The sequence below is a fragment of the Phodopus roborovskii genome, unplaced genomic scaffold, assembly GCF_943737965.1.
Source record: "Phodopus roborovskii unplaced genomic scaffold, PHOROB, whole genome shotgun sequence".
Classification (NCBI taxonomy): Eukaryota; Metazoa; Chordata; class Mammalia; order Rodentia; family Cricetidae; genus Phodopus; species Phodopus roborovskii.
The window spans coordinates 54,806,894-54,829,507 of NW_026126511.1; the positions used below are offsets into that span (position 1 = coordinate 54,806,894).

The following is a 22,614-nucleotide window of genomic DNA, read 5'->3' on the forward strand; positions in this document are numbered from 1 at the left end:
CACAAGAATAATCCTATATGCAATAGAAGTAATAATCCCCTACAATTTTCATATTGGGAATGTGTAGGAATGTATGTGCTCTTAAATCAGCAGACTTGGTTTTCCTGTATTTGTGGCCAGGAAGAAACAGAGATAAACTCTGATATCCATGCTCTCTCTGTTTTCTGTTATATGAGCGGGGTTCTGGAGTCAGACACCTTAACTAGTAAGGAAGTATAGTCATCACAGATGGGAAATGGTTGAGGGGTTATTAACAGGGGTTTTACTTGCATGTCTTAGTTTTCTGTTGAAATCTCCATTTCTAAGAAGAAGGAAAGATTCACCTGTACTTCCCAGCCAGGGTTAATAAGACTGAATGGAGAACAATTTAAGATACTCCATTCCCCCATATAAGATCTACCAGAATTTATAACGTAACCAAAAAAGGGAGAATGTTCTTGAGATGAAATGGAAATAATTCACTGTGCATTAGAAAGAAAAATAAGTTATAAGTTATGATTATTTTGAATGTTTAAACTGAACTAGATTCTTGATATCACACTTGCCTCAAGGGTGTTTTGACCAAAAATTACAAGACACATTGTTGTGAGATTATAAATATATCCCCATGTAAGAGATAACCCAGCTTCCTTGGGGAATACAGTTCTCAGAATGCTGTTACTGAACACACCATGTTTGAGTGTGGTTCCAGCTTTAAAATATTTCTGGAAGTGTAGGAACTATTCACTTGTCACTCCTAGTGGCCCCTACAGATTCTTAAAGCTCCAAAGGTAAGTTTTAAAAACATTTCCCTGTTTTGGACTGGAGGAATGACTTAGTGTTTCAGAGCTACTCTTCCAGAGGACCGGGACGGCTCACAACTGTCCGTAAGGCATGCGTATGGTGCACAGACACATGCAGGCAGAACACCAGTACATATAAAGGAAAACTTTTAAACGTCCCTGTTTATTATCATGCAGCTTTGAAACTGCCACTTAGCAGCATTCAGAGTAACAATAGATGCTAAGCTGTTCTCCTGTGGGTGCCCTCAGATGTGGCTCTCTAGAAGCACTTTCTGATGTGGGAGCATTGCATTGTGGGGCTCTGTCTTAATGCATCTGAGCAAAAGCTGCTGGTTTTTTACAGTCTCTCAATATGTTTATTTAAATCTTTTATTTAAGTCAGCGTTTCAGAGAAAGACACTGGCATTTTCCTTTCACAAACTGTCTATGCTTAAAGGACATTTACCTGTGTTTAGAGAGGAGAGAGGGCTCCTTTGGCGCCAAGCCCAGGACAGTCTAGAAGTTGGGCTTTTTCCCCCTTTGCTCTACTCCTTTGAAATACAGGAAAACGCTATTTTCCACATTTTTCCAGGCTGCCAGTGGATGAAATGCTTTGATCCTCAGACTAACAGTAGAGAGCTTGTGCCAGGAGCAAGGCATGACAAACACATAGAATTTCTTCTCCCTTCATGTAAACACAGAGTAGTCTTCAGAAGGAAGTACCTGAGCACTGACTACATGTCCTCATTCTGAGAGCACAACTGATCTAAAATCAAGTAACTAGAAAGCTGGTGGCAGGCTAGGAAGTCAGAACCCATCATTTGAGTATTTACCTATGAGGCTTTGAAGTGGCATGTGTGGGATTCGTTTTAAAATAACCTAGTGAGGAAAGGGGATTAAAAGACAAAATAAGACTCACAAGTTGATAATTATTAGGTCTGGGATTTATTATATCATTATCTAATATAATAATATGTAACTTAGTGTCATTATTCTGTGTGTTTCTATGTGTCATTGGCTGTTCATGATAAAGTGTGTTCAGTTGTAACTTGTACATTTTGCTAGTATACCAAGCTTCTGATCCAGACACACAGTTTTAACTCCTCCAGCAGCCATTCTTGTTAACTCAAACCAGCATTTACTATTGATCTTCCCATTGCAGCAATATGAAACCCATCACCACTGCAACAAGGAAGTTTATTTAGTAACCAAATAAGAGTTAGCCCCAAAGCTACCTTGATTTGGAACTCAGACATACCCAGTAGCCATTTTTCAAGCCTCCCAGTTAAATATGGGCTCTGGAGCTCTGAATACTGTCTTGTGTCAATTCCAGTCTCTTTGCCCATGGCCTCATAGTCCTAAATCTAACTGTCACCTCATCGAGTCCACACAGCATCCTCTCCACAAAGCAAGTCAGTGATCCAGCATTCTCAGTAGAAATCATCCTGTACCACTTGTAGCAGCCGAACTTCAGTCATGAATTGTCCCTGAACCAGTCCCTAGAGCCACTCACTCCTGTGGTCTGTTCACCAACTTGGACCCAAAGCCACTTGCCCATCTTGGCTGGCTACTGTTTGTCAACTTGACACAAGCCAGGGTAATTCAGGAAGAGGCAATCTTAATTGAGAAAGTGCCTCTATAGGCAAGTCTGTAGGGCATTTTCTTTTTTGATGATTGATATGGGAGGACCCAGCTCACGGTGGGTGGTGCCACCCCTGGGTGGTTTAAGGAAGCAGGCTGAGCAAGCCATAGGGAACAAGCCAGAAAGCAGCACTTGTCCATTGCTTCTACTTCAGTCCCTGCCTCCAGGTTCCTGTCTCTACTTCCTGCCCTGTCTTCCTTACATTTGGAACTACAGTGTAGAACTGTAAACAAAAATAAACCCTTTCCTCCCCGAGTTGCTTTTGGTCATGGTGTTTTATCACAGCAATGGAAACCTAAGATACCATCCCTCCTTCATCTCATGGAAATGGAAAGAAAAGCAAGCACCACCACCCCCCAAACCGTGTGTTTGAAAATGAAAAAGAATTGTTTCTCAAAGAGAAAGGAAGTTACTGCAGTGAAGATTGAATTGTTACATTTTAACTAATACAATTTGACTTTCTATATATCCAAAGCTATGCCACTATAGTTTTAAATTTCCCTCAATCAAGCAAGGTATTACAGACAGGAAAAACTAAGTCTAAATGACTTAACCTACAGCTGAGGTGCGAGTGGATTTCTGTTACATGCTGAGCAGCATCTGTCAGTGTTGTCCAGCGAAGCAGAACCCACAAGGTGACTGGCAGGTTTGTGGGACCTCTGTAAACTGGATACCTAAGAGCCAGAGGTGGGGTTCAGTCTCAGCCCCAAGTCCTGAAAACCGGGAGAGTCAGAAGTGGGAGTCCCGGTCTCAGGGTGGAGGATGAAGTGAGATGTCCTACCAGGTAAGGAAAGGGGGAAGGAGGCCTGAATTCTTGTCTCCCCAGCCACTTGCTGGACAGACTAGATGACGCCCACACGTTGAGAGGTCAGTCCCCTCTACTGAGGCTACCTTCATAGATAGACCCAGAAAAGTGTCCGCTCAAACTGGCACATAAGATTCGCTGTCATGACCTCCTTGCTGGAGGTAAAACTGATGAAGCATGGTGTCTTTCTTTTTAAACACTGAAGCTGTGTTTCAACTCCTGTTATACGGTGGTTTCCCCTATACCAAAGAGGTAGAGTAAAAGCATCAATTTTTTTATAGAGGTCAAGTTTCAATATTAGTCATTTCCATGGTTCTCATTAAAAACTTGTTCCTGATTTGTTCTTCTTTTTCTCCTTCAGGGGTAATTTCATATACCGAGTACCTTTTCTTACTTACAATCCTCACGAGTAAGTATACTTCTTTTCTTTACAACAGTCATGTGGAGTTCTCATCCTTAACAATCAGGGCTTGGAATTAGGTGTTTGTGTCTTTATCACTAAAAACATTGGTAACAGGACTGGCGAGGTGTCTCGGTGTGTACCTGTAGTCCCCATACCGGGGGAGTTGAGCTCTCTGGCTAGCCCATCTAATAAAATAGCTGGAAAAGCTCCAGATTCAATGAGAGCAGTAAGGTGGAGAGCTGTCCGTGTCAACTTCTGACTCACATGCACACACCATTCACACACATAGACACACATGACCCTCAATCTACATCTACAAAATGATAATGTTGAATTAGAGTGTTCTTCTACCCCACACACACTGTGGCACCCTAAGACAGAACATTTACTGACCCAAAAAAATCAGTTAGTGTTGTCTAAAAAAAGAGAGAAAAATCATGGTTAGAGTTCTCTGAGAAAGAGAAAATTTGTGGTTAGCTTTGGGGGGTGGGGGAGCATCCTTCTTTGTCTAACTCTTGCTTACATACTTTTTAGTCATTTATTTCAAATTTGAAGTCTTTTCTAGCTACAAATACTTAGCATTTTGCCAACGACTAAATAATTAACTGTTCACTCTTCCCTTCCTTGCAGAACCTCACACTGGGTTCCATGTCGCTTTTAAAATGCTGGATGCAGATGGCAATGAGATGATTGAAAAAAAGGAGTTTGTCAAGGTGAGCATGTGCTTGTATTGAGGTTATTATTACACCCGGTGCTGGTCAGTAATTGTGCATTCCCTAAAATTAAAACAGTGTTCACTGTTTGCACATGGAATATCAAACCATTTGCATGCTTAAACTAGCTTCTAATGGCCGCAGTTCAGAGCACTTGCAGCCCTTGCAGAGGACCTGGGCCCATTCCCAGTACCCACATGGCAGTTCATGACTATAACTCCAGTTCCAGATATGGTGCCCTCTTCTGACCTCTGCAGACACCAGACACACACGTGGTGCACAAATATACAAGCAGGCAAAACACTCATATACATAAAATAAAAATAAATTTTAAAAAGTTTCTGAAATACAGCCTTGGGGAAATTGACAAAGGACTAAAGCGTAAGATTCTAAAAGGAGAAATGGGCTTTGAACATCTGCATTTTCAGGACTTCATTGTACAATTATGCAGTCAAAAGGGCTTCATAGACCCCATGTGCTTCAAACGCATAGTTCTAAATTATCAGCTACCTTTAAGACAATAAGAAAGAAACTGGGTAGTTTTTATTTCTTTTTTTTTAATTTTAATTTTTTATTTTTATGATTGTTATTCTTATTAATATTATTTTATATCTCGAGGAGTCATTTCATTGACTCAGATGCTTTATAGACCAGAGACCTAGGATAGATACAAACATGACTGGGAAAAGTGAATAAATAAATGAATAAATTAAAAAACGACAATCTAAAAAAAAAAAGAATACGTGTTAAAGGTGTGTTTTCAGGTTTCTCATATCAAAAACAAGTGACGGAAACTAAGCCTTCATGAAGGATAGTATGCCAAAATATATGAGTTAGTGCAAACTATTTGGAACTGAGTATATATAGCTAATATTTGAAAAGCTCAGCTAAGTGTTCAATAATATTTTTTCTGAGGACATAGTTCTAAACCTCCAAACAGTGAATTCCACTTTATTTCCTAAAAGCTGGTGCTGATATGAAAGAAATACCTCAGTGAAAACTGTTGGGTGTGCTCTGTAGTTAAATGCAGAGGGGAAAAAGTGTGGGATACATAGTACAAACTTAGTAGATTGTAAGTATCATTGGTAAACCAGTGAGGATATGTGAATGACAAATGATGTGTGTATGTAAATGACTGATTTGTGGCTTTTGATTTGTGGCATTTTTGTTGTTGTTGTTGGTTGCTTAGGTTTGGGGATTTGGTGGGTTTGTTTGTTTGTTTGTTTGTTTGTTTGTTTGTTTTTCCAAGATAGGGTGTCTCTATGTGGCTCTGGCTGTCCTGGACTCACTCTGTAGACCAAGCTGGTCTTTGCCTCCCTAGTACTGGTATTAAAGGTATGGGCCACTATGCCCAGCTGTGGAGGTGTGAAACAAAAAGCACTCTCTTTAATACATATATATGTGTGTGAATACATATATATAACACTCATAGAAATAATATGATGCTTGTGTTGATGTGCAAAATTGCCATCTGCTTTCAAAGTTAAGTGCATGCTTAGCATATGAGTTTGAGAATTTTATTCCTAGATTTATAGTCAAAGAAAAGAGAATATATCAGTGGGTATGGTGACTCAAGCCTGTAATCCCAATATTTGGGAAATTTAGAAGGATTGCCATGAGTTCTAGGCCAACCAAGGCTATAGCATGATTTGTAAGCCCACCTGGGCTACAGAGACCCTGTCTCAAAAACACAAAATAGCTGGCAAGTGACTCTCCGTAAGGTGACACCAAGTTCCAGGGCAGCCAAAGCCACATTGCAAAGCCCTGTCTAGATAAACAAATAAAGGTAAAAAATATCTGTTCTCACAGGACCTGAATGTGGATATGCATAGCAGCCTCAGTCATAATAACCCCAACCTGGGGCAGCCAAAATGTTTGTCAAAAGTGACTAGATAATTAAATGTTACTTATGCAATAGAATTCTACTCAGCAGCAAAAAGGAACAAAGTATTATGTAATCAACAGTGTGAATGAGTTCAAATGAAAGAAAAAGTACAAACTGTATGGTTCTGTGTATATACAGTTCTTCACATCTATACACAAAGCAGACCCTTGATTGTCTGCAGCCAGGAAGAGTAAGGATCGATTGCCTACAAGCAGAAAGGGGGAGAAGAAACTCTGAAAATACCAAGTCTTCATCACTGGTGGTTGAGTGGCTATGTAAAGTGTATTTGTTCTATATAAATTACACCTAGTAACATCTTTTGACACAGCTCCATACCATTGTTTTGAAAATGGTTTGGTTTGTACAAGACTATTGCAAAGCCTTGGAACAGAGGAAGAGCAGAAAAAAAGCCTAAATAGAGAATGAACAGTAAACCAGTGGAAGCCCTCAAAAATAGACTGGCCATTGCCTAACATCTTTAGGAATGATCCAGAATAGACGTGTTCATCTAAGCATATGAGGAAATCTGAGTAGGCTGCAGTGTGGCAGGTGAATCCTCAGGGTTAAAGTACAGGGACCATTTTCTGACATGACCAGAAGTGGTAATTCTGTTGCGCGGTGAGGGGTCACTTTTTAGAAATGAAGTCACTGGGCTAGGGAGGTGGTTCAATGGCTGAGAGTGCTTGCTGCACATGCGTGAGAACTTGGATTCAGATCACCAGCACTCACGCGTGGCCATGCACAGCTGTAACACCAGTGTTAGAGACTTGCTGGCCAGCCAGGCTAACAGAAACCTGTGAGTTTCAGATTCAGTGAGAGGCTCTGGCTCAGGGGAATAGGGCAGAGAGTGATAGAAAAGGCCATCCATCTTGGTGCTCTGGCCTCTGCACAAGCACACATACATACCTGCAAACATACATGCATATACCACATACCACAATAAACAGCACATGTTTGGGTTAAATGTCTGATCGAGAGAACAGAGTCTCTTTCGTTGGACTGGCTAATCTAAATTAGCCAGTTACTTTTCTTGCCTAAATACAGATGTAATGTATGTAGCCTCTGTGGTTCCCAGTGTCACTTTCTTTCAAGTACAGCAAGCAGCACTCAAGAGGCTAAGGCAGAAGCATCACGAAATTCACACCAGCACAGGCTATTTGGCAAGACCCTGTCGAGAAAAAATGTTTTACAATAAAGTGCCACAAATACATAAAAGCATTTGGCAAAGCAGTCTAGATAAAGACTCCTTACAGATTTTTTTTCAGCCATTACAGTTCTACCCTTAGTAACTAGGAGAAGATTTATCAGCACTGTGCATTTATCACAGCTCAGAAGGCTTAGAGAAATAGTTCTCCTCAGTCTCAATTCTAGATATGGAAGTAGTTGGATTGCCAAGAGCAATAAGCAGAGTCCCAATGAACCCTGAAAGCCCAAGAGAAAGGCAAACAGATCTTAGAAAGAAAGGAATAGCAGAGGGAATGCTCAACACAAAACTTTCTAAAGTGAAGACATCTGAAGTTTTGTAGGTCTGCAAGAATTATTACAGAAACATTTCAAAAGAGAGATAAGTGGACTAGATAGATAGCTCAGCAGTTGAGAGCATATTTTGCTCTTGTAGAGGACCTAGGTTCACCTCCAAGGACCTAATTGCAACTCACAACCATCTGTAACTTCAGTTCCAAGAAATCCTCTGCCCTCTTCTGACATTCACAGGCACTAGGCACACACATACATACATGCAGATAAAGCATTCATATACATAATAAAATCATTTGCAAAAAATTTGGGGGGCCGGGGTTTCAAAACAGGGTTTCTCTGTGTAGCTTTATAGACCAGGCTGGCCTTGAACTCACAGAGATCTGCCTGCCTCTGTCTCCCAAGTGCTGGGACTAAAGGCATGCACCATCACCACCCAGCTTAAGATTTTTAAAGAGAAATAGAAATTGTAGAATAAATAGGAAATGCAAAATTGCTATCAATAAACTTAGGAAATTGTTTTGAGATGTTTATCTGTGTGTGTATGTATATATATGCACATGCATGTGTATATATGGAGCACACACAGACAATGGGACACATGTCATAGGACAGCTTACTGGAGTCAATTCTCTCTTTCCATCTTCCTTTGCCTCCGCCTCTGTCTCCGAAGTGCTAGGATTAAAGGCATGTGCCACCACTGCCCAGCTTAATTTTCTCAGTTATACTGAACAAGACTCCTGAAGGTATCATCATCACAATTCCAAAGCTCACAATTATATCAGTAATGTTTGGGAGTGACATGAGGCAAAAGTCACAAAGCCAGTAATCAGGCATGGAGGCTTGTCTGAAGTCTTGTCAGCTACAGAAGACTGTAAGTACTCAAGGTGGCCTCAAGACAGTGACAACTAATGGCAGACTATCCGAGGTTGCTCTCTGACCTCCACATACACATGTACCACACATAGAAAGAAAACAGAAAACAACTATCATGACACATCACTGACTGTTTGACCGTTAAGGCTATAAAACCAGCCTTGTATGCCTATAGTGGTTCTTTGTGCCGGCTATAGAAATATAACTTGATAGCCTGGGGGATTTATACCTTTGTCAGTTTCTAAAGAAAGTATTTCAAGGAAGAAAACTACATTTATGCTCATTATTTTAACTGTTTCACTTCTATGGTCCTTATTTTAATAAACCTAAGTATATAGTAATAAAACTAAGTATATAGTACCTTTTTATATATACATACATACATATTCGTATTCTTGAAAAAGCCAGATGTTGTGGTGCAGTGATAAGATGCATTTCTGTAATGTCTTGTGAAACTGTGTCCTGACATGCAAATTGCCTCAGTTTGTAACTTCGATACTTGTGAGTGTTGTACTTTATCAACATCTAGGTGGAAACGCTATGTCAGAAAGCATGGCACTTATTTCTTCAGCCTGAGACCTGGCCAAAAAAAAAAAAAAAAAGTCGCCATCTCCATGAGTTGCTCTCTGTCAGGTGTGATAAACAGTGTGGACAGTGATCAAAGCCAGTAATAGTTGATCCATGTAATCTTCACCTTGATAGATGGTGCATCTGCTTGTGGGCCGAGTGCCAGGGTTTTAAGCAGCTTCTCTAGACAACAGTAGATTGATGACCAGTCTGTTTGCCAGGGAAACAGCTCCTTAGGTGGTCTTTTCCCTCTGAGCTGCTTCCAGACTGGTGGAAAGGACTGCACTCTTTGTATAGGAATGTTAGGATACACCTGCTAGAGTTGCTGCTAGACACGTAGAAGCCTTTGGTAGAATCTATCCTCCTTGGTTTAGTAATAATTCTCCCATTCCTGAATATAAATTGTCATGGAAACAAAGAAAAGTAAAATTGACTCTGCCTAATTCATTTTCAGCCTGAAATTGAAAGTGTTGACCAACAGAGATTGTGAAATCCATTCAACAACACATCCTCAGTCGTTCAGAATTTATATCTAGCCAATGGGCACCTTGAGGGTCTTCCACAGCTTATTTACTGTAATTCTACCTATCTGCTTCTATGGCATGGCACCCCTGTGCCCAAATCCTTGTTCTTCCCTCCGCTCAGAAGCTCTTAGGACACTCCTTCAGGCACCTTCTATCATGCAGAATTTGACTCTAGTGTCATCAAGGAGAACCACCTAGAGGAAGCGTCCTGCGCCCCAGCAGTGTCTCTCCTGGCCCCTGCTTCAGGGTTGTTCACTGCGCTCAGAGCCTGCAGTGGCTCTGCTTGTCTGCACTCTAGGTCCCATTCGAATGAAGTTCAGGAATGGCAAGGGAGCGGCACCCCGGCGGCGGCACCCCAGCGGTGCTGGTCTCTTAGAGCAGGCTCACACAGCTTGTTACATGAGCCGGGTCCTATGCGACCATGTCAGAGAGGGCACTAGGGGAGAGACAGGAGAGTGCCTTAGAGAGAGGCCCTCTGGCCCAGTTCCTGCCCTCCAGTGGAAATGTCAACACAAAGCTGACACAAACCCTATAATCTATTTTAAGTCACATTTAGTCACACACACACACACACACACACACACACACACACACGCATCTCTCTCTCTCACACACACACTCACACACACGCACACACACACAAAAGTCAAAGGACAACTTTCGAGAGTTGGTTCCCTCTTTTCCTGATGTGAGTCCTGGGAATTGAACTCAGGTGCTCAGGCTTGGCAGCAAGCATTTTACCTGCTGAGTTATCTCCCGGCCCCAGAAACTACAATCTTCAGTGTTCAGAGCCTACCAGAACTCTTCCTGAGTCCAAACAGGAGTGTTTAGGTAAAGTCCTACTTGATAAGTTTATCTAGCACAAAATCCTTCAGGACAGGTCCTTGCTGTTGTACATCTCACACTGTGTTATAATAAGCCTCCTAAGAAATTATTACTTAAGTTAACTAATCACATTTTTTTTTGTTTATTTTTCTTTGTTTTGTAACTTTTTGAAGAAAGACTATATGTTTCATAATAAAAGAACAAGTTTTAGATTTTCTAGAAAATTTATAATTAGCCATTTTATTGATTACATCCACTGGCAACTCACAACTGTCTGCAACTCTAGTTTTAGAGCATTGAACACCCTCTTCTGGACTCTGTAAGAGGCAGCAATGCATGTAGTATATACTCATATATGTGTTCAGGAAAAAACATCCATGTATGGTTTTTTTTTAATGTGCTTATTTACACAATAGCTTTAGAGATTTGTTTAATTTTATGCGGGTGGGTGTTTTGTCTGCATATTTTCTGTGCACCACATGCAGTACCCATGAAGGCCAGAAGAGGGCATCAGATGCCCTAGAACCTTGTGGGTCCTCAGAACCAAATGCAGATCCTCACAGCAGTTCTCAACCTAGGGGTCGCATGTCAGATGCCCTGCATATCAGATGTCTACATTACAGCCCATAACTTTAGCAAGTAGCAAGCTTGTATGGTTGGGATCACCACAACACGAGGAACTGTGTCAAAGGTTCACAGCATGAGGAAGGTTGAGAACCATTGCTCTTGTAGTCTACAAGAATAGCAAGTGCTCTTAACCATGAGCCGGCTCTGCCCCTTATGTGACAGATTTTCATCAACATTAGTAGCTAATCTGGGAAGGAAGGGTACATTAACAATACTGTGAATCAAAGGAGACAGTGGCGCAGGTGCTACCGACAGCCAAGCACAGACATGGAGTCTTGTGGCAGCCAGTTCACATGCGCTCACATTGAAATGGACTCATGCCACAAACAAAGACTAGCAAGACATGGTACTAAATATGAACAGCCTTGTTATAATCCCAGAAATCACTCCCCTAAACTCTCCCCACAAAGAGACCCTGAAGTGTAGGTGGTGTGATTCACGGGAGTTAAGAAGGCGGTAACCACAAACCCTCCAGAAGCACAAGACAAAGGAAGCCCAGGATGTCCCCCATAACTAAGTTATTTCTAGTCCTGTCCTCAGGAACCCAAATACAGAAGCACTTACCCCAAAAGAGCAGGCCCGTCACTGTGTGAAGGGCAGAGTGAGGTAAACTCCTAGATAGAAATCAGTAGGTGCAGTCCACAATCCTGACATGATAACAGAGCAGAAGAGGCCACCGGTACAGATGCTGCCATTTCTCTGTTGACCTTTGGCCTTTGGAGACAGCTCTGTATAACACCCAGGCTGGCATTGAACTCCTGATCCTCCTACCACCACCTCCAAGTGCTGCAGATCTGTGCACAAACCATCATGCCAGCCAATCATGTCAGTATACACAAAGCCCTCACCCAAATGGATCATTGTTTAAAGGCAGTGAAGTAGGAAAGCAGTGTCTTTGTTCTAATAAAAAAGCATTACCAAGCCTAGAGAGCCTGGGATGTAGCTCTGCAGCTCACATACTGATGGCATCAGACCCTGAGTTCAGTCCCCAGCACCAAGAAACTAACAAGTAAACCCAGCGTGTTGCTTGAGGGGTGGGTTATCCAGGATGCCTTACCCACACAAGGTAAGGCCAAGCCCACAGGACCAAGGCCCACAAGTTAGAATGGAATAAGTCAAATCTGGCTTACCTCCATCCAACAGGACTCCACAGAAAATACCAAGGAACCAGCAACAGAAATACAGCCCATTCAAACAAGTGAATTTAAAATGAGCCCCAGTTAGAGGATCGGTGTGCAATAATTAAGTATGTTCCTATGGTAGGAATAGTTGGAAAGTAAAGCTACAGGACAATATGAGCTAACAGAAAGTAGTTACAAATAAGTTTAACAAAAAAAAAAAAAAATGTGCACTAGAACTTCAGGTGTTGCTGGCAGGACCTGGAAAAATGACTCATCCTTATGAACACTTGTTGCCGTTGCAGAGGACCCAGGTTCAACTCCCAGCACTCACATGATGGCTCACAACCATCAGTAACTCCAGTTCCAGAGGCTCCAATTCCTTCTTCTGACCTCGATGGACACCAAGCAGCCATGTGATACACATGCATACATGTAGGCAAAACACTCAGAAAGTAAATAAACCTTTAAAAAGCAATGAAAGAATTGATCAGTTGCTGATAGGAACACAAGGAGGTATAAATGAGTAGAGCCTCCCCGAGTTTGTTCAGAGTCAACTTTCCCAAGCAAACGAAAAGCAGGTGTTTTTATAGACATTGGCAAAGTGATTTTGAAACGTGTGTGTGGGTTACCTAGCATGCACAAAGCTCTGAGCTCTGGGTTCTAACCTCCAGGTCTGCAAAAGATGACTTAGTTTAAAAAGTTAAAAATAATTAAGTGTCCATGTCAAAATAGAGAGCTGAGACATGTGAGTCTTGAGAAACAGCAGTAAAGCTGGCTGAGACAGCAGCTGACAGACTCGGGCTCGAGGGTGCTATGGTGTTGACGTGGAGGTCAGTCAGTGAGTGGAAAATGGCTCATACTTTGTGCTCACTTACTTTTCAGTAAAGGCACCAATAACTAGGGAAGAATGTTTAACTAACAAATTGTGCTAGAATAGCTGATATACATGGAAGGAAAATCAGCCATACACAAAAATGGTTAAACTTCTGGGTTAGCAGGACCAGGGCTATGAGTTGGCTCACACTATCCATGTTCTGCGGGAGTATGTGAAGGGTCCAGTCCTGCAAACCCAAAGCTGCAAGATCTCCACGACACAGGGTAACATCCAAGAGGAGTCCCAGTGAGGGACCAGCATCCATATGGTAGCAGAAATCAAAGGCCTTGTACCAGACCAATGCTGCAGTGAACACTTGAAACTAAACATGTATGGATAAAAGGTTTACTGTGTGACCCACTGGGTCGCACTACAGCTTCTATGACGAGATTTTTCTTTTTTCTTTTTCCTTTTTTCCTTCTTAGATTTTACTTCATTGGGGGGGTTGCAAGGGCAGAGGGCGGATACAAAGGGACGGGGAAAGGAAGGAAATGGAGATGCACAATGTGAAAGACACAAATAATAAATAAAAAGAAAGTTTTAAAAAGCTTCTGAGTTGAAAATATCATCAAACATCTTCAGAATCTAGGGGAGGCAGGGTAATTTGGTTTGGTGTGGTATGGTATAGATCTTGTATTTTTGTTTACAGTTTGGGGGAATGTAACCCCAAGGTCTCTCACATACTAAGTAAATGTTCAACCACTGAACTCCATACCCAGCCCAAGGCAGTCTCGTAGGGCACTGAAGGCAGCATCCACAAAAGACCACCATGGGGAAGTGGGTGTGATCAGGCATAATTCGAATGCTTTAGAGGCTGAGGCAGGAGGACCACAAGCTCAAGGCCAACCTGGACTACATGGTGAGAAAATAAATAGACAGACATGGTAGAGATTGGGATAGAAGGTATATAATGAAGTTTATAGCTTAGTAATTCTCATCTTGTTTCATTTTTTGAGACAGGGTTTCTCTGGGAAGAAATCAGAAACCAGATGCCACCACTGCCTGGCTCTAGTTCATTTTTTTTTTTTAATGGCAAGACTATAATAGACATTTTATGAGAAAAAAAGTACATGAATGAGTGATAAGCATGTAAAAAATGTTCCTTACATTAAGGAAATGCAAGTCATGATGGCACATACAACATTCCCAAGAGAATAGCTGAAATTTGAAATTAAAGAGGCCCGTGACCACAGATGTTGGGGAGGGTATACAAACTTCAATTCATTGACACAGCCTGGTGGCACACACCTTTAATGCCAGCACTCAGGAGACAGAGGCAGGTAGATCTCTGTAAGAGTTCCAGGACAACCAGGGACGTTATGCAGAGAAACCCTGTCTCAAAAAAAAAAACTTTTTTAAATTAAAAAAGGAAGAAAATCTTCAGTTAATGGCTGGGTATGCATTCCTTTAATCCCACACTTGAAAGGCAGAGGCAAGTAGATCTCTATGAATCCAAGCCTGGTCTACATAGCAAGTTCCAGGACAGCCAAGGCTTCAGTTCACTTTGGAAATGTTTGACAGGTTTTTGTTTTGTTAAACAGTACAGTTACCAGCCAGTCGATGATGGTGCACCCCTTTAATGCCAGCACTCAGGAACCAGAGGCAGGTGGATCTCTGTGAGTTCAAGACCAGCCTGGTCTACAAGAGCTAGTTCCAGGACAGGCTCCAGAGCCACAGAGAACCCTGTCTCGAAAAACCAGAAAAGAAAAAGAAAAAGAAAAAACTAGTGCAGTAACCCTGTAGCATATCTAGCCAAGGAAAAATGGAACCCGCATCCACAAAATTGAACTCTACAAAAATGGTCATGACAGTGTGATTCATAATTAGCCAGAACTGCAGCCATGAATCACCAGACACACAAATAAGTTGAATAGTGTTGTAGTCAGACAGCGCAACATAAGTCATAGTGAATAGAAACGAGCCACAGGGATGAATCTCAAGACAACCATGCTGAAAGAAAAAAAGGCACACACGGAACAATACGCAGAGTTCAGTCCCGCTTGAAAACTAGATGAAGTTAATTTAGGGGAAAAAACAGAATTGCCTCCATGGACATTCAGGAAGGACAGACTGACTACGGAGTATGCAAGGCTAGGATCTGGGTTTTAATGGGTGTAATTTTTTCTGGAGAACGGCCCACAGTAACCAACAGGGAGCACCAGGTGAAGCCTAGCTGTGCCGAGCACAAATGCTGCTCCTCCCAGAGGCTGAGTGCTCTTTGCATGGTAGTTTGTTGCTCTTCTCTTATGTTCATTTTTGCATGAAAGAACTGAAGGTATTGGGCAAAGGGAGGGATGCAGAGTGTGAGAACTGGGCCTGGCACTGTACCGCGGGGTTTTCAATGGCAGACATAAAGTGCAAAACCTGTATCAAGCTTTCAGTTGTTTCCCTGAAGTCGGGAGGGCATTGAGCACAGGGGAGGGGAGGCTCCAGAGAACCCAACAAAAGCCATTTTTCTAACCAAACATAGAAGAGAGTGCCAAGCTTGACAATCTGTGGTTTAATGTCAACAGTTTGTAAATTACTAACAAGTCACATTTTTAAAAAAGTCCTGATGATTTGTTTCCTAATTGATTCAAACCAGTTTGGGATTGTGTGTACATCTCATTTCTTTTCGATCCTTTTCTTTTAATTTGCTTTCCATATGAAGACTGGTACAAATGACTCTAAAAGGTAGGTAGGTTACTTAACATACTCAGTTTTAAGAAACTGTTATAGTTTTACGGTTAACAAAAATGTAAGTATTTCAGCATGTTACAAATGAATAAAAGGAAGAGCATATATAGCAGAATGGCCTTGTGTGTGGTATGAATCTGAAAATGTGGCTGTAAACTACCAGTGGTGTAAGAACATGCCTGAATAAAAATCACCCAAAAGGAAGACGAGGTAGAAAGCTTACAGAATGCAGAGCTCACTTGGAGGATCTGCTGCTAAGCAGAGAACTGTGGCTGTGGTGGGTCTTCCACTTGCTTCCTCCTGCAGTCTTGTGTGGCCTGCAGGCAGCCACAGACAACAGCTTAGCACCTATTTGAAAGTTTCTTCGAAGCCCGGTTAGACAAACTTGTGAGTGTGTGTCTGTAATCTTTTCAGCTGCAGAAGATCATAAGTAAGCAAGATGACTTCAAGACAGTGAAGATTAGTGAGACCGAATCCCAGGTATGTACGGAAACACTTCCAAGTACACGGTGTTGGTGACAGCTGCCATCTTCCCAGGCCACTGTGGGATTCATGAAGAACGTGGTATCCCACTGAGCTACACAGGTGTGTGCAGATGCACAGACCTGTCCTGCAGTCTGGGTCCCCTGCCCTGGTCTGTGAGTGCTGTTCCTATGTATGTCCAGGTCTCTTTTTTTTTTTGTTTTGTTTTTGTTTTTGTTTTTCTTTGAGGCAAAGTCTCACTCTGTAACTCAGTCTGGCCTTGAACTTCTAACAATCCTCCATCAGCTTCCCTAGTGCAAGGGTTACAGATGTGTTACAGCCACACACCCAGTGTGATTTTCATTTTTACATAGGCAGTAGTATACTGTATATTTCTCCACATTTTCACATAGTATGTCTAAAAACCATGTGAGGGCAGTATGTGTGTCCACAGCACAGATGTCTGTCCTTGTCCACCTTGTTTAGGACTCTGCTCTCTGCACCTCCCACCTGCACACAGGAGCACTGGGATTACAAACAGGTGCTGTTGTATCTGCTGAGGATCGGAGCTCAGGTCCTCACGTTTGTGTGGTAAGTGCTTTACACACTAAGTCGTCTCCCTAGCTCAATATCTCATCTCATTGGGGCCTCAAAGTACATTGTTAGGTGGCTGTGATATTTATGCTGTCATTCCCCTTTTGGGAAGTATTCAACATATGTCTGTCTTTCATAGTTCATAAAGCTTCAAGGAATAATCCCAGGATCACACTGTTTTATAGGCATGCGACTGTATCCTAGGGATAACTTACCACAAATTCAGTTGCTGGATCAAAATGTGACTGTTGATGAGGTTAGCAGACTCTGACAAACATTTACCCATATGACAAACTCTGTCATATGGGACCTGAATTTTCATTTCCACCAGTGATGTATACCAATACATTTTAATCCTCTATTAATTGTAACTCCATCTTGTGAGACTTTCTTAAACCTCCGAATCACCCCATCTTTAGAACACATATCTATTTCAAAATGTTTAAGTTTTTAAAAAATCACAGCCTCTGCCAGGAGCACATCCATATCCGAGCACTTGAGAGGCACAGACAGACAGATCTCTGTGAGTTCAAGGCTAGCCTGGGCTACACAATGAGACCCCATCAGAAACCAAAGCAACCTCCCCTCCACTGACAGCACATGGAGCACTGAGACAGCACATCAGGGGAGGATTTAATACCTGATGCCAAAAGTTGTCTTTCTAGAAAGAAAACAATATTTCAATTAAGTTAGTCCAGGCTGGGGAATTGCTGTTGATAAAACATTTGCATTGGAAGCCCAAGGACATGAACTCAATCCCCAGAACCCACATAAAAGCTAGGTTTTGGCAGTGCACACTTGTAACCCAACACTGGGAAGGTGGACAGGGTATCCTCAGGGTTCCCTGGCAAGCTGGTCTAACCTAACCTGGACCAGTGGGAGGTCTCTGTATTCCTGAGGGTGACATCTAGGGCTGGCCTGTAACCTACACATACACACACACACACACACACACATACACACACACAGAGAGAGAGAGAGAGAGAGAGAGAGAGAGAGAGAGAGAGAGAGAGAGTTAAAAACAGCAGTAATTAAGAGCTGGGGAAAGGGCTCTGTGTCTAAAGCACTTGTGTGGAAACATGAGAACTGAACTCATGTACACACTGGGTGGGTAGAGGGGCCACAGTGATTGCAGCTTTGCAGACAAAGTGCTCCAGACAGCTCAGGGCCCACCCAGTTAGAGACCCTAACCCAGCGCAGTGGAGAGTAATCCAAAGGAAGTCCCATGTCAGCCTTGAGCCTCCACACGGTGCACCCTCGAATACACGTGTGCCCACACACACTCATATACAAAGGCAGGTATGTATTGATACGTGAATAAGAAACTCCTTGAAACAGAAAGGAAAACTTAGAAACAAATGCTTAGAGCAAAGGATGTTTAAATTGTTAAAACAGTGCCATATTCCTCCTTGTAACTCAGAATCCGAGCCTGGGAGGTAGAATTGTGACTTTGAGGCCATGTTGGGCTACGGTGAGATACTTACCTCAAAAGGGGGGGGGGGGCCTTGGCAGGTAGCTCAGTAGTTAAGAGCATTGGCTGCACTTCCAGAGGTCTGAGTTCAATTCCCAGCACCCACATGGCAGTTCACAACTGTCTATAACTCTAGGCCTATGGGATCGATGCCCTCTTCTAGTGTGCAGACATACATGCAGACAGAACGCAGATATACATAAATAAATCTTTAAAAGGGGAAACGAGCAAGGCGACTGACAACGCAGTTCAGTGTTGGGGGCTTACAGAGCATGCACAGAAGCCTGGGTCCAGTCCCCAGCACCACGTAAATCAGGCACAGAGGGGGCAGTCATCCAGGAGGTCAGCGTCAGCCTTGCTACAAGAAACCCTATCTCAAAAGAACAAGTTAAAATAGACTTTTAAAGTAAAATCAGCAACTCATTATCAGGGACTCCAAAGCAGGTGTGGTGTGAAATGTAACTTCATTTAGTTTTATACTTAGAGCAAGACTTAAATCTAAATCTAGTTAGAAAAACAAAATTACCAGGGATTTAAGGGGAAGAGTTGGTAAATATCATCAAAATACACTGTATGGAATTCTCAAGGAATTAATAAGAATATTCTAGCTACTATAAACTTTTATCCATGCTTTGACATTTGGTCTGATATATAGTAAATATCAAAAGTAGAAGCTATCCTTCTGAAGGGAATGTGGAAGTATAACATTCTGTCTAAATATATAGCTTACACACCACAAAATTAATGGCCATCATATTTTTATAAAGTTAAATGTTATTCAGATTACCAGGACAATCATAATAGTCAGCTACTATCAAATAGCCCATCAGTAAACACCATATATTCTTTTTGAAGTAAAACCAGTTTTTTCTGAGCTTAAATTTGGGGACATTTGGCTATTTAATTGATTTGACCTTTCATCCTGTAATCCTGAGGCAGATACCCTTAGCTTCATTAGATATGTAGGATCTTAGTACTACAGAAATTTGAGTCTAAAAATAAAAATTTCTAGGTCATAGCCAAACTGAGTGGAAGAGAAAATAAAGACACCTTCATAGATAATGGTGTCTGTGGGCCCCGGGCAGATACAGGCCTTTGCTAAGAGGTGCCAGAGAGCTCCGGACAGTCTTTCAGTTGTTTGAGTTAGGTGGCCCCTGTTTTAAACAAGTTCTGGAGAAAGATAACTCTGTGGTGCGGCCCCTGTCTGAACTGCCGGCCACTCTGTATAAGAAGCCAGCAGTGAAGGCAGGACTATAGGGACAGAGCTGCAAGAAGCACTGGGTACTACACTCCAGACCAGCGTGGTGTGGGCCACAGAGCTTCTGGGTAGCAGTGTCAGAAGCATTTCAAGGAGCAGTGTTAGAAAGGGAGTTACTCAATTAGTGAGGGTGAGGGGTGGGCACCCTGGACTCTTTCTAGATTTTGACTTTCCCCCATCTAGTATCTGTAGGTTTGTCCTGTTAGGGTGTGTCCCTTCTGCACCTAGTTTCTGTATGGCTTTTATCACAAAGGGATGTTAAGTGGAGGGGGGTGGGGGTCCTGTCAATCAAGGTAATAAGCAGGAGTGCCTGCCCTCTCCCTTCTTGTCCTGCAGGACACACTTGTGGATGTTTGCCAGGCTCCCACCCACAGGTCCCTTTTGTCTTTTTTATAGGACCCAGCAGTAAAAGAGCCTGGAATTAACACAACCCTTCAAGTGCGGTTCTTTGGGAAAAAAGGAGAAAAAAAACTTCATTACAAAGAATTTCGAAGGTAAACATAAAATTTGTGAAAATTTTATATGTAAGAAATACACTGACCAGACATTGGTGGCGCACACCTTTAATCCCAGCACTCAGGGGTTAGAGGCAGGCAGATCTCTCAGTTCAAGGTCACCCCAGTCCACAAAACAAGTTCCAGGACAGTCAGGGCTACACAAAGAAAGCCTGTCTCAAAAAGCCAAAAAGAAAACAAAGGAAGAAGAAGAAAGAAAAGAAATGAAGAGACTGGGTGTACTCATTTCCTAGAACTGTGTGTAAGCTGTAAAGCAACAGCTTCTAAGTCATGACCCCTTTGGCAACCCTCTATCTCCAAAACTGCGCACATTATGATTCTTAACACAAAACAACCAGTCCAACTTAACATAAAACACGGCCATGCTCTGTATCCGAGTGCAGCTCTGCGGGGCCAGCACTGGCTGATCTCAATTGGAGTTACTGTGTGCTTATACTGTGGGGACTCAGCGCTTGTCTGCACAGGCCTCTTCTATAGAGGCCCTGCAGTAACTGCACAACCCAACAGCCATGCTGTGAGAGCAGTCACAACAGTGTAGTAGGAAGCAGACAGCACCATGTCTCAGACAAAGCTTTGCACTGACATTGACTTTAAGCATTTCACTTAACTTCCCTGAACTTTTTTCTTCGTAAAACTGGGCCAATAACACTTACAGTATATGATTACTGTAGACATTAATACAGAGGAGCCCTGCTCACCTCCTCCCTGAGCCTCCCTATAGCTCTCTTTGGAACACGGTCTCTAAACAGGTACTAGAAAGCAGCAGATCACAATACCAGAAACATACTGATCTGGAAGGCAGAGGGCCTGCACCTTGCTCAGCTCACTAAATGTATGTATACCATGTGCTGTTGTATGTCAGGCCGTGTCTCAGACACAAATCCCAGTTACAAGCTATGTGGTAAACATGCACAATTGCACTGAGTGCTTCTGTCAATGAAGAGGTGATTATTACTCACTGGTTTTACCCCAGGTGAGAAGTTAGGAGTAGATAAAAGGGACACCCAGGTGAAGGTGGTTCCCATGTGCGTTTATCAGGTGGTTTTCTTTAAAAAGGCCTTTGGCATTGCAAGGAGACTGCAGTGTGAGAAGGGATACGTGTCCTTCCCTCTCATAGCTGGCACCAGTGCACGAAGCTTCCGTAGCCAGTGCCATTCAGATGAGGCGTCACTTCTGCTTCTCCTCTCGTTCTCTGTCCAGTTGCCCCTTCCCATGGTCTCTTGGTTCCTCACTTCTCGCCCAGTGCCCGCAGCCCAGCACAGTTCTTAGCTTATTGCTCGGTTTCCTCCTTGCTCTTACCCTCCTTCCTCCTATCTCAGAGGGTGAAAAGACCAGCACAGCAAATGTCTCTTCATTTGCTACACATGCATCTACAAGTAAAGCACTCTTTTAATAATCCCAATGCAAATCAGTCGGGGGCAAGGAGATGGCTCAGTCAGTTAAGTTGTGCTCTATAAGCACAAGGACCTGAGTTTGCCAGCAGCCATGTGAAAACACAGGCATGCAGCACATACCTATAACCCCAATGTTGGAGAGGCAGAAACAAGGATCCCTGGAGCTTGCTGGCTAGCCAGATCCACCAAATCAGCAATGACAGACCCTGTGTCAAAAAATAAGGTGGAAAAGTGATAGAGGAAGAGCCCAAGCTTCAATCTGTAGCCCTCACAAGCATTGAAACACACACAGGCACACACATTAACACACATGCACCCATACACACACAGTCACACATGTACCCATACAAACACACTAACGCATGTGCACACGCTAACACCATAAAAAAGAATCACTGAATATTAGCATAGTACACAATACACTAAAAGTTAGTAAAACAAAATGTAAATATATCAGTAAAATATCTCCGACCATTAGTTCAATATACAACCCAAAATGCATTCAGCTTTAGACAAAAGTCTACTTTGACCCAGAAAGAAACATAGCATCAAAAATCCATGCATCTGGTACATTCAGCAAATGTTATAGGTAACAGGCACTCATCACAGAGAGATGCCTCTGTCTGTGCACACTTCAAAGTTTACAGGAGAAATGCAAACCCTAAAGTAAGCTATTAACTGAACTGAATGTATGTATTTTTATCCCATGTATATATTCTACCCATTTTAAACTGTATTATGACACACAAATAACAGATATATTTTAAAGGAGATTGCAATGCATGAAAACATCGAATGCTCATAATGGCTTGCACATTACTCAGGTAATAAACCCTAGTGTAACTTTTCTAGATTCTTGTTCGATAAAGTAAAAGTTTGATCTTCCAGCTATTGGTGTGACTTTGCTCAAAGTGCAATGCTGTTTTATTTTTTTTTTAAAAGGCATGTTGAGTCACATAGATTCACACTGTTGCCCCAAAAACTGCAGATAATTTCATGCAGGCCTAAGCTTCTGATACAAAGTCATTGTTTCTATGTCAGGGTTCATTCATTATTAAGCTAAAAGGAATGTCCTCTCCTAAATGTTACTTTTTCCACTTATTGATGCTTCTACACTGGGAAAATGCTTTCCATGGAATGTTATT

The 22,614-nt window shown here is 42.3% G+C and overlaps 1 protein-coding gene across 1 annotated transcript in view; it reads left to right on the plus strand.

Annotated features, from left to right (window-relative positions):
- The window catches only part of Micu2 (mitochondrial calcium uptake 2), a 74,012-nt gene that overhangs the window by 45,071 nt on the left and 6,327 nt on the right, over positions 1-22,614 (plus strand). Inside the window, exons 5-8 of the mRNA XM_051195598.1 lie at positions 3,570-3,617; positions 4,242-4,324; positions 16,190-16,255; positions 19,957-20,054. Of these exons, the coding sequence (XP_051051555.1) occupies positions 3,570-3,617; positions 4,242-4,324; positions 16,190-16,255; positions 19,957-20,054 (295 nt within the window). The remainder of the gene's footprint in view (positions 1-3,569; positions 3,618-4,241; positions 4,325-16,189; positions 16,256-19,956; positions 20,055-22,614) is intronic.